The 16,087-nt window shown below is 42.8% G+C and overlaps 1 protein-coding gene across 12 annotated transcripts in view; it reads right to left on the bottom strand.

Annotated features, from left to right (window-relative positions):
• Positions 1 to 605: 605 nt before the first annotated feature.
• Positions 606 to 16,087, bottom strand: part of WNK1 (WNK lysine deficient protein kinase 1) — a 108,545-nt gene continuing 93,063 nt past the window's right edge. For 5 of the 12 annotated variants that reach the window (XM_086755437.1, XM_086755485.1, XM_086755493.1 and 2 more), the window contains 8 exons: positions 14,886 to 14,959; positions 13,679 to 14,337; positions 12,515 to 12,717; positions 11,217 to 11,411; positions 9,834 to 9,926; positions 7,316 to 7,357; positions 3,971 to 4,158; positions 606 to 3,691 (listed from right to left, as the gene is read on the bottom strand). In XM_086755437.1, the coding sequence (XP_086611563.1) occupies positions 3,377 to 3,691; positions 3,971 to 4,158; positions 7,316 to 7,357; positions 9,834 to 9,926; positions 11,217 to 11,411; positions 12,515 to 12,717; positions 13,679 to 14,337; positions 14,886 to 14,959 (1,769 nt within the window). In that variant the 3' untranslated portion in view covers positions 606 to 3,376. The remainder of the gene's footprint in view (positions 3,692 to 3,970; positions 4,159 to 7,315; positions 7,358 to 9,833; positions 9,927 to 11,216; positions 11,412 to 12,514; positions 12,718 to 13,678; positions 14,338 to 14,885; positions 14,960 to 16,087) is intronic. The other 7 variants (XM_086755474.1, XM_086755514.1, XM_086755531.1 and 4 more) reach the window with 4 other exon arrangements.

Here is a 16,087-nt window from a genome sequence, read left to right as displayed (position 1 = left end):
GTTGTATAATAGGAATTCCATCCCCAAATTTGCATCTACACTAAAGTTTCTTCCCCGCACCACATGCGCGCATCCCTGCTCCCTCCCACTCTGAACAGGAGGGCAACAAACCCAAGAGAAAAAGACAAGAACTCTTCTGTGCCAGGACAGGGGCTGCCCCGGTGTGCCCTGCTCTAGCTTCACTGCCAGAAAGACACACAGAGCCACTGTGAGCCACACTCCACCTGTGGGGCCACCAAGGTCTTGACCGTCATAGCCGAGCACATTTCTCTGCTATCTGGCAATTCTTGACAGCCTCAGCCATAAAAGCAACAGCACAGCTTACATGTTATCCTTCACCCCTTCTCCCTCCCTCTCCCTCAGGCCCCTCCCCTCCTAGAGAAGATCCATGCTATGAATTATTCTTTACAGTACCTTGTTTTAGAGCATTCCATTAAAAGGGCAAAGGCTCCTTATTGATCACTGCTTTTGAATAGTTAAGGGTCTCATTAAAATGGGTTTCTTGTACTTTCCTTTGATGAACTGATAAACTGGGTAACAGTTAAACCACTCCAGGAAGAGGAAGGAAGGGTTGGAACCTGCTGTTCAACAAGAAAACCCACAGCTCAACAAAAGCAGGTTTGGTTTATTTGAATGACTTCATTAAATATTCTACAGAGGTAACAAATGGCAGCACAAAGCGCAATCGTACAAGAAGCGCAGTGCCTGGGTTTAGTGCAAAACATACAACTAACTACAGCCAGGGAAGCCCAATGTTTCAATTAATTTTATTTTTTTTATTTTTCCTTTTTTTACAGTGTACATTGTTAAATAATGTAAAGAAAACGCTTGTAATTCAGAAACAGATTTTATGTGGAAAAAGATACTCAAAGTGTAATATTAAACAAAATAATTTAACAGTTCAGTAGCATTAGTTTATTCCTCTAGACTTCAGTTATTCATCCACAGGAGGAGGGGGGGGGAGGAAAAAAAAAATCAATGGTAAATAAAACCAGTTCTTGCATAACATTAAGTGAAAAAACAACCTCAAACTTTTTAGACCAAAATTAAATAACCATGTGCTGCATTCAGCTGTCTGGTTCCCCCATCACGAATATTCCCCTTGCTTCATTACCGCCCCGGGTTTGCCACTGCTCCCGTTTCCAGCGCACACCTCTCCCCTTGCACTGGGTGCGTTCAGGAAACTTCCCTGCATTCGCTCCAAGGGAAGAGCGGAGGTTCTCCGTTTCACTTCGGCCACAGGGACCCCTGCTTTCTCCTCCCACTTCCACCACACGCACACCATGAGCCTCCTGTCTGTAGCTCATCTGCACTTCAGTTACAAAGAATAAACCCCCAAATCTAAGGAACACGGAGCCCAGCCACCTCACCGCTAGCTTTCACCCTCGGGCATTGGTTCATCTCCAGCCTGTACCTACCCTTGCTGCCAAAACTGCTGTTAAAAAAAAAAGTGACAGGAAAGGAACAGATCTTGCACATTTCTTTGTAAAAATAAAAGAGTGAGAACATCTGCTGACAGAAAAACTCCCTGTTAAGGCTCCAGGGGGAAACAGCACTCCCAGAAAAAAAAATTCAGGGAAGTAACATCTCTTGTGCACCAGCTTCTGGGATACAGGTGGGCTACTCCGCAGTACCAGGAAGCAGTGCCTTCATCCTTCACAGCTTTTTTGGAGCACTACATAAATACTGGCTGGTATTTTCACTTTGAAGAGGAAACCAGTATTTCTTTAAATATGAAAGGGGAGAATGAACAAAGCAGAAGGTACAGTACAGTTACTAAGAGGTGACAGGTAGTTACAGGTACCAGCTTGGAATTTGTTAAGAGTGAACAAAATTGTAAATTTTCCAAGTAAGACAGAGGAAACTTCTTTATGCCGGCTGTTTCAAGTACATCCATTGCCGGCAATGGACGTTGCACCAGGATAGTCTATTCCTGGCTTCAAATGCATTTTACCAAAAAAAAAAAAAAAAACAAAGTAGAGAAAAGCAATCCCAGCAGACAAGCCCATGCCAACGAGCAATGGCACCTCTCCCTCAAGTCACATCCTGACCAAACATCTTTACCACTTCGCAGGTGGAGTCAAACTGCATCTTAAGTTGGGCCTTTCCCAAAGATACACGTTCTCCCCATCCTCTCTCCGCTTCCGATCCAGACCTCCTGCCTCCGTAGACAATATTGGTTAGTCTCATTTTAGCTTCACCCACAACCCTCCGTCCCACCCCCACCTGGCCCCCGTCACACCAGCAACTTCAGATCTGCCCGCCTGGACAAGTTTCCCAAGGCACAGGCCGTTGTTCCGACCCGCTGCCTCCATGCCTTCCCCCTCCGTACACCTACTCTAAACAGCAACGGTATCACTAAAGGAACTCCAGCGTCCCCGTCACCGGGTACCAGTAACCCGTCCTCCTCTGAACTTGCCCTCTGTCCACCGGGGGTCTGCTGGGAAGACGATGCTAACTGCAGAAGCAATAGAAGTCCAAGGCACTAAAATATCCAGCAAGCATACTGGGAGAACAGACAAGTATTCAAGTACATTAATTTATACAATTTTACATTCACATTTATTTATCTAATACAATGAAAATACAAAGGAAAAAGTTAAAGTGTCTCCAATAAGTATAAGGATATAGCTAGCTTTTTTTCCCGTTTTTTCTTTTTAACTTTTTTAACCCTCTATATTCCACTCATTTTTAAACTACTGTTGTCCAACAACATTTATATATCACAGTGTTTCCACATCAAAACTGATGGTAAGTACATGTCCGCAGGGAACTTTTAAAATTTTTTAAACAATTTAAATTGCTCTAATGCTGCAGTCAAAGCTGTTAATATCTTACTTAAAGCAGTAATGACCTATCAAGCACGGGCTGCACTGCAAGTCCATTTGTGTGCCCCATCACTTCGGAGCCAGATAACGATTGACTGGGGAGAGGGAGAGGAGGGGGATTTGGACAGCTTTTCTCCTGGTCTTGGTTCTTCAGGGGGAGGCGAGAAGCATGCTAAAGCCTCATGCTAGGATTCAGCTCTCCCACCTCAACACGTGTGGATTCAGTCTCAAACTAGAGAAAAATTTTACAGCAAGACTGCGTTAACTGACCCTGTGACTTCTCTTCACAGCTCTTGGTTCGAACAAGAGCAGAACCCCTCGGTCAAAAGCACTGTCCCATCGTAAGGATGCTGATCATCCTCCTCCCCCTTTGAAAGCGTGTGGGGAAACTCTCTTTACAGAGAGTTGACAGCAATGGTTGGAAAAGAGAAATCCATTCCCAGTCTGGCAAGCTACCAGTTCATTGCAGCACTAGGAGTTGATACAGGGCCCCATCTCCCTCCCCACGTCCTGTCCCGAGGTCTAGCCAGCACGGTCTCCGAGTGCGGCTAAGTGGTCCGCAGGTTGGAGCCTGGAGGGTTGCTGATCGATTTTTGCAAATTGCTGATGTTGAAGCTTTGCAAAGATGCGGCACCTACGGGCTGGAACTGGCCGAGCGGTGGCTGCGCCGGACCACCCGTCCCACTCCACGGAGCGGCAAAAGACGCTGCTGGGTAACCGTACTGCTGCGGAGGGCACATAGCCTTTGTGAAGGGACCTAAAGAGGTAGCTGATGCTGCAGAGATAGGCGTAGCACCCAGGGAAGATGTCATAGAGATACAGAGCTGACCCGGTGCCGAGAATTTTCTTGCCATTCCAGGGCCCTGAAAGAAAACCCATCCCCCAAGAAAAGTTACACAACGGTGCTTTAAACCCATGGGCTCACCCGTTGATCCACAAGCCACGCCATGGCCCTCCGGTTTAGTTCCCCTTCCCTTCCACAGCAGGTGGTACAATCCTGCACATGAAGACAGAGCCAACAGCTTTCTAAAGCAGTTGTCCAAGCTACGCAGCGACTGTACTCCAGCTGTGTTTGACTCTCTAATGAGATAGCAACAACACCGGTAGTTTCTTACCATAAACACTCACAGTTTAGATCTTACCTCATAGTTGCTATGCCCTTTGCCAACTTTCTTGCCAGACAGGTTCATGGCATCTCGGGCCCAGTTATCTACCAGCTTGTGCAGGTCATCTGTGAAAGTCCCCTTCCGGCTTGAGGCAATAGCAGTAGGCTGAGACTGGGGTGCTTGGCTGTTCACTGTAGCCCCGACTGTGTTAGTGCTGCTGGTCCCTACAAATACAAAAACCAGGAATCAAAATTTAGGTTCAAGAACAACCCTCTCTACTAAATGTAATAATTGTGGTAATGGTACATCAATAGAGAGCCAGTTAAAATGCCATGCAGATTAATTCTATGTTTCAATTCCAGGATACACTGAAGCGGGAACTATAAGGACTCCTAGAGCCATTTTCTCAGATTAAGAGTATTTCATAGATAGGTTTACTTTTCAAGAAGTGCTGCTAGTAGTCATCTTAAGAGGGGAATGGTAGCAGCCTACAGGTCTTTGTAGAGGAAAAAGGAGATTAGATTTCAGCACTGAATGACAGTACAGTCACGTCATTCTCTCATCCTACAGCTTTTAATCAGCAGCAACCACTATCAGCACAAGTCAATCCCACCTCAGAGGACAATGCTGGATGCTGAACAAGGAGCGGTACAATCAGCATCGCCAGCTGCTCTGTAGCAAATTATCTCCACTTTTAAAATGAAGAGAAATTCACCCAGATTGCACAAAAAAGCCACAGTTCAAAACAGCAACTGTTGTTTCCAATAGCTGCCATACTTATGCTCTTGAGGATAACCAGATGGGACTGTCTTCATCCACCAAAGAGCCAGGATCAGCAGGGGAAGTCTGCACTGCATTAAATTTTGCTTTTTGCCTCTGAAAGCATTTTTTTGCCATTAGGTTCAGATTTCCTATGTCAGAAGAACGAGCATTTCAGATGCAAACAACTAATACAGCTTAAAGAAGGCAGAAATGGAAGTGGTTCTCAGACATGCTTTGACAAGTTTTTCCATTCATTGGGCTGACTGCAAGAATGCAAAAAACCCTTCACATAAACACCAAGCTTTGGTTCCGCTAGAAAGCTTGAATATTATACTGTAGGGGAAAAAAAAAAAACCACCACAAAAACCCAACCAAACCTAGAAGCTTTGTTTTAGATAGCCTCACTGTCCCACTCATGCTTATAAACATGCAACTGCACTCAATAGGTATCAAAGAAATGGTGTATCATCAAGAGAGCTTCCTAAATTCCCAGCAATATTGCAAAGTATCCTCATTTACAGACAGGAAAATGATGGCTAACTGCTAGGGCAATAGACTTTTTTTGAAGGATGTGGTAGAGGTGGAATGAATCTAGATTTTTACAAATCCCTTTATTACAAAATCAAAATAAGTATCTGGCCACTGAAGATGGTCAGTATCTGGCCAATGCTAAACCCGCCACTCCCTGCAAGCACACATCCTCACCTACTCGGTTCTCAAAGTTCCTCAAATGTTTTTACTTGCTCACTCTGAAGACTGCAACTGGGAAATCCAAGAAAACCTGAGGTTATGGGCAGACATTTCTGAAGAAAACTAAAGTAGAGCATCAAAAATGCGAGCCATGAAAACCATCTCTATTGCAACGGCCAAATGACAGAGTCGCTGTCTCTTGCCTGAGAGCTACTTCATCTGTTCCACCTTCTCTGGTCATCAGCCACATTCCTTGTAACCACTGTATGAAAGAAAGAACTGGCTCCAAACCCCCGCAGGAATGTTTCATATCGAGGAGTGAATTAGGAAGGTGATGTACTTACTACGCAGGACAAATAAGCAAAGTGTTACTGCCTCTAGTAGTGCTGAGGAGGGAAGGATACGTATCCCTCCCACCAGTTCCAGCTCAAGCATGGAAGTGGCTCCCGGTCTGGGTGCCCACAGGTGGGGCAGTAGTTGTTACAGGCAGGCAGAGACATGCAACAGGACATATGGAAAGGAAATAAGAAGGTTCCCTGCCCAGGGTGTGCAGCTGCAGCTCAGATGAAGAGTAATAGGGATACACTGTAAAGTGGCAAGGAAAATCTACAGTGAAATAACAAGAACCTTAAGCATGCATCACGAGGAAAGGGCTCAGAATACAATTATTTAGTAAGCGCAATGATGTGAAAGGTGAAATTAAGAACAAATGAGGCAAAAGCAAGAAGAGGTACTTGAGGGGAGCTGCCAAACCCAGCAATAATCACATTCCACCATGAGGGTTCATGCAGAGATTGACACACTTGCTTTCATCCTCTTCTAATGGCCAGTATCTGCTTTTGGTATTTCACATTGCCACTTTAATCAGTAAGCACACTGGATCCTGGACCTACACTGGAGAGCTTCCTCAGGCCACCGAAGGGAAGATTTAATCAAGGTATATACTACAGCGCATTCAGCTGAAGATGTGAAAGATCATTTAGCAAAGTTTAAGTGTTTTGAAAAGGACTGGATTGGTTCAGGGTGGGAAAGGTGGGAGGTTGTGAGAGCTTTGTCTCCAAAAGTGATTTTGTTAGGGTGCTCCTATCTCAGGTCACAGACAGAGCGGCCTACACCATTACAGGTGAGCTACACATTACTAAAGCTCCCATGTAGTGTCAATTTAAATAATGACTTATCAGGAATTTCACATTTTAGCTCTGTTGTAGTCACTGCCTGCAGAAACTGCCATCCAGAGGAGTGTGAAAACAAAGTGCCTCAACTTGTAGCATTCAATGGAAACAACCGCCCACATTCCTGCTCGGTCACAGCAGCCGTCCCCAGTTCTGCTCTGACATGAAGGATCTGAAGTGAAACAGGCTTCTCTCTCTCCAGCCTGCTACCTATAATGCCTTCAATCTGCCCTTTTATTTCCCCCCTCCATAAACCAGAAGTCAAAAGACACCTTTAGAATAGTCTTAAATTACATGAGCACACACAGGCTTTTCTAAACATCTCTTGCTTTAGAAGACACATTGGAAATCTCTGACAGCTTACTCTTATTCTTTTAAAATGTTGAAGGAGTGTCTGCAATTGGATCCATCACTGAGGTGGCATGCCCCATCAGATCTGTAAAGAAACCAGCTGCTCAAAGATACAAGTCCAGCACATTACAGCGAGCAACTGACCCTGATGCTCAATTCGCTCTCGTTAGCGACGAGCAAAGAGTTCCACAGTGAAGGTGAGGTTCTGCCTGCCTCCACTTGTCTGCAAGAATAATAGCCAGACTATCCAATGGAGTAATGACAGAGTACACATCAGAGGGCATAACACAGACAGACAGATGCCGTGCTGGAGACAGAGTCAGGGAGGTAAGGCTTCAGTGACCAGAAAAAGCTGATGAATAGCTTTACAATCAGGAATCGGAGATAACAGAAATAAGATAATTACTACAGAGCTGGTTGCAAGGACAGACTTTTTTCACCATCTTCCCTGAAGCACAAAGAGAGAGTAATTTGTTAAAGATAAGAGAAACAGTGAGAAATGTTTAGTATCAGCAAACAGTACAAAAAGCTTGGTGAGAAACAGAGGACACAGCACAACAGGGCTCTTGTAGTCACTACTGGGACATTCCAAGAAAAACCCAAAGACTGGTCTGATAGTTGAATCCGCTGTACTTTCTGGAAGAGAAGAGGCCAAGCCTCCCACATTTATTCTTCAGAATTCCTAAACAATAGTGAAGAATGTCAGGAGACATTACTGCCACAACTGGCTGTTATCACAAAAGGAAAAGCAAGTACATCTTCCGTTTTTGTCAGGCAGTAGGAAGCATTTTACAACTATCAAAGTTTGACCCATTTACAACATGAGAAAGATTTATTTGATAGGTCGAGTTCTTTTAATTTGTCACCCTGTTTTCTCAGTTCCATAGAACAGTTCAGACACTCCCTGCCAAGCTGTACCACTCTGTTTCTCCAGCTGCACAGTTAAAGGCATCGATTACTGCACTGTTTCCTCAACACCGCTGATTCTAACCCGGCATCTTCTCCAGTTGTCACTCTCCACCACAGTCCACAAATAGCACTTCAAGGACAAGACTCCAGGAAGCAAGCAACCTGCAATAAGCTAAGCGCCAGGCCAAGCTGTGCCATGCCAAGTATCAGCTGCTTTTACAGGACAGCTACCACACACTTTCCAAAAGGAGTCCATTTCCCTTAGCACCAGTCCCGTAAGCCAGAGATATACATGCCGAAGCGCTCTTATAGCCAGATGACGGTCAGTTTGCTGCAAGCCAAGGCCTTGTAAGTAAATGATATTCTCATATATTCAACTTCATTGTCAATTCTAGAAATAGAGTGGCTCTTCTTTATATTCCCTACTCCAAAAAAAGGACAGGCCCGAACAAAGACGATTTTAGAGAGTTAGCTTTGGTAAGCATTTAACTTCTTCCAAGAAAGGAGTAAAATCTTGAGATTTATGGTCCACTGACCACCTGGTCTAGTGGAAGGTGTCCCCGCCTATGGCAGGGGGGTTGGAACTAAATGATCTTTAAAGTCCCTTCCAACCCAAACCATTCTGTGATTCTATGAGGTTGCAGATGTCAGTTAGTGCACATCTGCACATTCACCCACCTAGCAAAAACATTAAAGCTGCTCAATTTGAGAACCTAAATACTATTAGCATTACATCCCCATGAAACCAATGAGGTGGGCTAGAGGTATCATGGCAAAACTGAACAGCCAGGAAAAAAATGTCCCCTCTGACCCCCTCCCTTCTCAGAGGATGGAGCTGGTTGCATTGCAGCTGTCTCTGCAGAAGGCCAGGCCTAGTTCCTGCACACAACTCTCCGGCTCAGCTGTGCTACTGCCAACTACAGCGAGACAGATGCTACAGATGCATGGTACTGTCATGCAGTGCAGCGACTGGAGGTCTCTTTACAGCACTTAAAGCTTTCTCATATCAACTCATTCCAGAGGGTGGGAAACAAATATCGGACATTTAAGGGGTCCAGCCTGCAGAAGCAGCACGGGAGATGTTGCAGCACTCCCAATAAAAAGCATCACATCAGCAGCCTTGGCTCAAGCATATCATTACTTCAATCACATCAGAAGTTTGAGGCTCTCTTGTAAATCTGGCCTAATATAAGTATAAATGAGATGATTCTGAAAAGGGTTGCAAGGTAATTCATGAGGGTTGACAAGGTGTCTATTTACCCACCTTTACTGCTATCTGTTGCACATTTAGTATGTCTCCAATTCACAGTAAAAACTTCTACACTTGGGCTCATTAGTAGGTAAGGATCTTTTGAGTTTGCCTGAAAATATTCTCTTAAGTATTTTTAAAACCCTCAACATTTCAATCTTTAGCTATCTATCTGCTAGTGAATATAAGAAGTCACTATTAACTGCCTACAGGTGGCATCAATGCTCTGCACTGTAATCAGCACTAGTGCCGAGAACATGCAGAAACACATCCAGCTTGCACAGTAAGCGTACTGCTTGAGAAAGTCAAAATATCCCCTCCATCAGTTACAGTAGTATCCACCAAAGGAATAATTTGGAAATCAAATCTTCCTCGCTATTCTACTAGAAAGACTACCTTCCCTCCAAGTCTCATGTCAGCTAACGTATGCTGATGTGTAATTACTAAGGCAGGCAAAAAGAAAATGCCCATGCACCCACAGCTTGCTAACTCTCCCCAGTCTGTCATATCACTGAACTATCCTGAAAAAGTTTACGTTTAGAGAAAATGAGAGCTTGTTATTACAAATTTAACAACAGAGCATACCTAACACGAGAACCCAAACTTCTAATGGTGTGCTAAGAGCAGCTCAGCTGAGCCATGGGATGGGAGGGAATACAAGGTGACAGATGAGAACAGGCTGCATGAAACAGATCCAAGCAGCACAAAAAAAAAACCAAAAGACAAAACAAAAAACAGACAAGGAAGGAGTAAAGGTGTTACACACAAAGAGCCAAGCAGGGCGTACTCAGAAATCGGGTCCTCCTGCCACCAGGCTTGAACGTCACTCTCTCAGATGCACAGTTAAACTTCGCACAGCCTGTGAGAAAACAAAAACGGGAAGAACAGAGAAAGGAGAGGAGAAGAGACAGAACACCACTACAAGATGTTAGCAACTTGAGGTTGGAAAGGTGAAATGCAGTAACATGACACACAAGAATAAGCCTCAAAGTGTGGACCAAAGAGTATGCAGACGATCTACAGAGTGAAGAGACTCCCTCCAATACCTCCAAGACATCAGGCCAAGTTCGCACTGTTGTCTCCGGTATATAACCCAAAAATAAGGTTGCAATCTATAGAAAAGCCAAATTCTGGCAAAAGTATCCAAATTCTAAAAGAGTACTGAGTACTGCACAATTCTAGATACAGGGAGATGATGCAAGTAGCTCCAAAATACTTGAAACAGTTAATTGAAAAGAAAACCTCTATAGAAAACTCTTCCAAAAAGCCTGCTTCCATTTTCTGTCTGTACTTCTCCAATTTCAGCAAAAACACACATTAGAATTGATGTATTCAATCAGCCTATGGCAAACCTTTTCAAAATATGTTCAAGGGGGGGAAAAAAAACAAACAGCTACAATCAGAGAAGTAAAGGAATCAAGCTGTCATTCCCTTAATGACTGGCAAGCAAAAAAGCCCTCCCTATCAAAGAAATCACAGCTGTGTCTGAGAAATTAATTGATAACATAGTAACTAACAACAAGCAATCCAACTTCAATAACTTGAGTAAATGAAGATTTCATTATTCCTACCATTCCATCCTCCTACACGAACTCTCCCTTGCAGGATAAGTCTTTAACTCACAATTGCAGAACATGAGCCTCTTTCACCTTTTCTTGTTAAAAATTCCATTGACAGAAACAGCAAAAGCAGCTTGGAAGTCTAAAATTACTTCGATTCTTCAGAAATTTCCTACCATCTCAATTACCTGTTAACACCAGAGCTGCTCTGTCTCTTCCTTAGTCTCAGTTCACATTTCTGACCCCCCACTCTCATCTGTCTCCTCATCCTTTCAGCCAATATCTTTCCCGCAGGTCAGCAGAACATTGCTTGCCACCACCATACCGCACTCTTTCGTATCCTCCTTGGTGTTTTTATTACAGCAGAGCCACGTACTACATATTCATTACTTCAACAACCCCCACACTTCACCTATGTAAGAAGATAGAAACCTAGTTGCAAAACCCACCCTTAGCAGCCTCCGTGCATAGGTTGGAGACTACCAATTTACTTTACGCTATGTATTAAAAATTAAGTGTCATCAAGTTGATCGTTTGTTCACCAGTAACAGAGGTGCAAGACTCTACACTAATTCCACTTAAAGCCTTACCTTGGCCTGGTGCCGAAAGGCTTGGTACCGAAAGGGCACCATCACTGGTAAAGGCAGAGTAGAGGTTTTCACTGGAAGGTGAAGGCTTGAGGGGCTGTAACAAATGGTTCTGCCCAGTCTCTGGGACACTACCAGGAGGCTGAAGAGTCTGTTGTGGGGGCAAGACTGATGGTGCACTTTGAGCTGACAGATTGCCTAGAGGAAGAAGGAAGGCAAAAAGTTGTTCAGTGTTTCAGTTTCCCCACATTATTTTCAAAGCGTCTGTCATTATTCCCAAGGGACAGGAGAAAACACAGATGAAAGCTGGACTGGAATGTTTACCAGAGAGTGAGGTAAGGAAGGGAAGGACAGCATGATAATTCAGGCAAGAGAAAGGGAGTAGGAGGGAACTTCTGAGAAAGCAGTAAGACTAGAAAAATTCATTTACTTCAGTTTTAAGGCAAGTCTATATGTGCTCACTGTCCCATGCTAACGCATAGCTCCCCAATCATATAACAGAAGTGGGCAGCCAGGGTGACCAGATACAGAAATTGCAGCATGATGTGGAATTACCAAAGTGAATGTGTAGGAAGCAGTAACAAATATTTCTGCTCACAGTGCTGACCCTCCAATAATGTTTACTTAATGCTACAGGATTTGAGAGACATCTACAGTTACCCAAGCAAGCATCTGACATCCATGTCATTCAAACAGCAAACAAAACTATTTTTCTGAGTTCTGTTTATTAGAAAAATGGTTTTAGTAAGGAAAGGAAGCCTTGACAATTGAAACTGTTTCTCAATTCCTACGTTCAAAAAAAAAATTGCAACGCTATTAAAAAAATGACTACTTGAACATCCATCACTGTGACTAAGTTTCTGAAGTATACAGACACCAGTAATACCATGCTTAAGAGCTACTAAAGTAGAACAAAAAAATAACCTCTGAAGATGACTGAAAAGACCAGTCCCATTCTGCAAAATCAGTTTCAAGAGGAAACAAGTGGTTTATCTTAAACAAAAAATCCAAAGATTTATTTACACTTTTCTTCTAAAAAAATAAAAATTACAACTTTAAAACCTCTCTTACAGAACACTGTAGCAATTACTTTCAAGTGGATTGCAAAAGTCACAAGCAAGACTACCAAAGAGCAAAAGTAATTTCAAGCATCTAGTAATCTAGGCAGTGGAGCAACTGGGATGCACAAAACCCCCTCGAAAAGACAAGACTGACAGACAGAAACACAGACATGTATCTGAGTGAGAGATGGTATCTTGTCTGTTTTATCTACTCAAAAAAAAAAATGACGAAAGTCTTACCCGATAGCTGAGGGCTCTTATTTCCCTGGGAGCTACTACGACTGGACTTGCTGCTTTTTCCTTTAGTAGGTCGTCTCCTCCTTCCTGAAAGGGGTGCTGCTGGGGGAATAATGACTGCAGGTGGGGCCTTTCCCAATTTCATGTACAGTGACTCAATCTCCTGCTTCTGGCGACTCTGCAGCTCCTGGATCTCTTTAAGGTGCCTAACAAGTTACAAAAGAGTATGACTTACAAAAATTGTATGTCTATACATGTGCGCGTACAATCCCTCCCCTCCAGTCAAGCTTGACCAGTTTCTTCGGTCAAGCTCCCATTAACGTTTATGAAAGGAGGAACTAAATCTTTTCCACAAACAACCACTGAATGCACACAACAGAACACTTGCTTTTCCCATTGTGCCCTAACCCTGGCTAGAAATCCAACAGAAAGTTCCCAACATTGTAATCATAAAAGCAGGATAAATGGAAGTACAAACAAGAACATAAACCTATTGTAAATGATCAACTCATTCAGCATTAAAATGCTACAGGAATAGCTAAATTACTCATTTTCTGAGACAGATGGCCTGATAGCTTCTACTTTTGTACTTCCTCAAGGTTTTTTCCAGAGCAGTTGCATACACAAGATTTAAAATTTCTAGCTGCTCTAAAAAAATGTTCAACTTCCAGTACAAATAAATTAGGTCACATCGCTTGACTGGAATTTTTTTTCTAAGCTAACACTGATTCTTCAGGAAAAGGAGAACCGTTAAAAATGCCAGAAACACATATTAGAAATGTGGAGAGTTGCGTATCATTTTCCAATGAGACTCCACTATTCCCACTAACTACTAAACCTCAGTGACATACAAAAGTTTCTATACATATGCAGTCTTACTCACAGTGCAGCAATCAATCTACATATACACACATACAACAAGGTTACAGGTTAGAAAATTAAGCACAAACACGATAGACTTTTTTTTTGTTATAATTATGTACTACTTTCCCACTAAAGAATCTTATTTCCCACATAAACACTGACAATGGGTCCAGACACTTAGGAAAGCTTGAGTCTTTTAAAAAGTTTACTTTTGTTCTTTGTGAAAAGTAAAGTACAGATGAAATTCATATTAATCCTGTTACAGGTATTTCATACACGACCACACAAGGAAAAAAGCCTTACTTCTCCCGTAACCGACGGAGTTCCAATTTCAAGTCTTCATCTTCAATATCCGACTCATTGTCGCTGCTCATGTAGGAAGAGTTGAAGGAGTTGCTAAGGCTCTGAACGGGGAGGCTGATCTTTGACCCCAGGGGCTGGAGGGAGTCTGGGCTCCCCGAGCCGTCATCCAAATCCTTAGCCATCCCACTTAAGAAGGCGGCCTCCGGTTCAGAGGACGGACCGTTCATGTGTGGCAACTGCCTTGACTCCAACTCTTTCTTCGGAGCTGCAGCTGAAGAAGCAACTTGTTCCAAGTCCACAGAGAGAGGAAGAGTAATTGGCTCTTTCTCTGCACAGCTGACCTCATCCTGAGTCTTTGACACCGAAAAGCGCCCCACTTGATCCGTTGTTGTTGTTACCTGAAAGCGCCCGACCTTAGTAGGCTGACCAACATCCACTGGTAATTGCAGCACAGGAACTGTCTGAGGAACGCCATCTACCACATCCAAGGAAGAGTCAGCGACAGCCTCAGTTTTCCGACTGCCAGCCTGCTTTACCAGTGTACTTTCTGGGCTACTGCCAGAAAGAGATGAAGAATCAGTGGAGGTGGTTTCAAATTGCACCGGCTTAGTTTCAGGTTTGTCACCCTCTTTTAGTACATCATCTACTGCCACAGATACCTAGAATAGAAATGCAATCATGAAGACTTTCTTAGTCCTTACTTAACATTATGCTTTCATTTACCCTAATAGTAAGATACATTTCAGAGGGGAAAATAACTCGTTTCCTTGGTATGCCAAGGAAAGCTACTGCTTCCCTCCAAGTAGCACGCTGCCACACAAAAAGAAGTACTTATAAGCAGTCTGGAGGATTAACTCCAAGAAACACAGTAGATTCAGAGGGGATCTCCTTCACAAAGAGGACATAATACAGTGAACATCTGAGCACTGTTAGCCGAAAAGCAGCTAACATTAAAGACCAAGGCCAACAGTTACACAGCTAAGGCCTGACACCATGAAATGCTGCATTCACAATTCTAGGCCTGCATAATCTAGCGCAGTCTCTGCCCTGAATGAAAATAGCATCTGCACAAAGCACTACATTCACAAGCTCAACATGGACATTTTCTCCCGACCAAAAAGCCATGAGACACACTGAGCTGGCACTGTGCAGGAACTGCTCAGCAGAGATCCTGTATCAACAACTAAATGAGTTCAACATCTCTTACCTGAAACCTTCCCATCTTAAGAACACCAGCTCCTGCCGTGGTAGCCATAGCACTGCTCTCTCCACCACACGATGCTGAAGGTAAGGAAAAGAGAATGGAGTTAAGAAGATAATGAGCAACAATTATTTGAACTCTGACCATTTCTTTTTATCTACTTCAACTAAACTCCTAATAGGCCTTTGGATTCATGGCATCTGATCTTTTATCAACTTTACCATATAGAATATAAAAACCATAATGTTAAAATGAAGTATTTTTTAATAAAGTTTCCCTGCGCAGTGTACTTGCTAAAACTGCACTTTTAGGTAGCAGTTAAAAAAAGCACACCGATTTCAAACATGGATGTGAAATAGCCAAAGGATAAAAAACAGAACCGAAATTTATGTAAGAAAAAGCTTATATTAATTCAATACCCACAGTTACTACCTACATTTCAAACACTAGGGGCAATTTATTAATAGAAAAGTGGTAAGTTGAAGAAATACTATAAACCACATTTACTCAAAGCAGTCTATCTGAAGCCTTCAGAGCTGTCTTCTTTGGTGTTAGCTTCTAATTTTGTTATTTTGTTTCTGTATGCACTGGCAGTATAAGGTTACAAAGCTCAGAAATAACATTCTATTTTGAAATTGGTTCTATTGGACAGCTTGCTGTGTTTATTAAGCAACTTCCTAGCTTGTTTACTTTTACCTTCTAAACTTTAGTAGGCAAACAACTCATTTTCTAGCAAACAACTGAGTTGTACAGTGTAGTTCGCTACTGACATACCAAAATGGGAGTATTTTATTTTTCTATTGGTTTCATTAGCTTTTGATGGTTTGTTATTGAAATTGAGGCATATGCAAGTTAAGTAATGTTTACTAGATAGTTCAGAAACAGTTTTAATACCACATTAACAGTTTTTTTTTTCAAAGGAATATTTTAAAAAGTAAAACAATTAGGGGAATACAGACAGGGAGGTCTCAGACTATTTTGCAAGTTGTTGGGTTCCCTTCCACCCCCACAACAATTAAACTCATTTAGATTTGAAAGTCATTGATCATTCAAACATCAGTTGCTGATCATCCAGTCAACCTTCAGTTGTTCTAGAGCAGCCAGAAGTGAGTCTGGTTTTCCTACTACCTTTCTTAAATTTTTAGTAGTTTCACCTTCATTTCTCTATTTAAACACACAGGAAACACTCTTAGGTTAGGAAGAGGTAT

The sequence above is a fragment of the Chlamydotis macqueenii genome, chromosome 1, assembly GCF_036417535.1.
Source record: "Chlamydotis macqueenii isolate bChlMac1 chromosome 1, bChlMac1.mat, whole genome shotgun sequence".
Lineage (NCBI taxonomy): Eukaryota > Metazoa > Chordata > Aves > Otidiformes > Otididae > Chlamydotis > Chlamydotis macqueenii.
The sequence above is the reverse complement of the archived record's forward strand: the minus strand, read 5'-3'. Positions and strand labels throughout refer to the sequence as shown.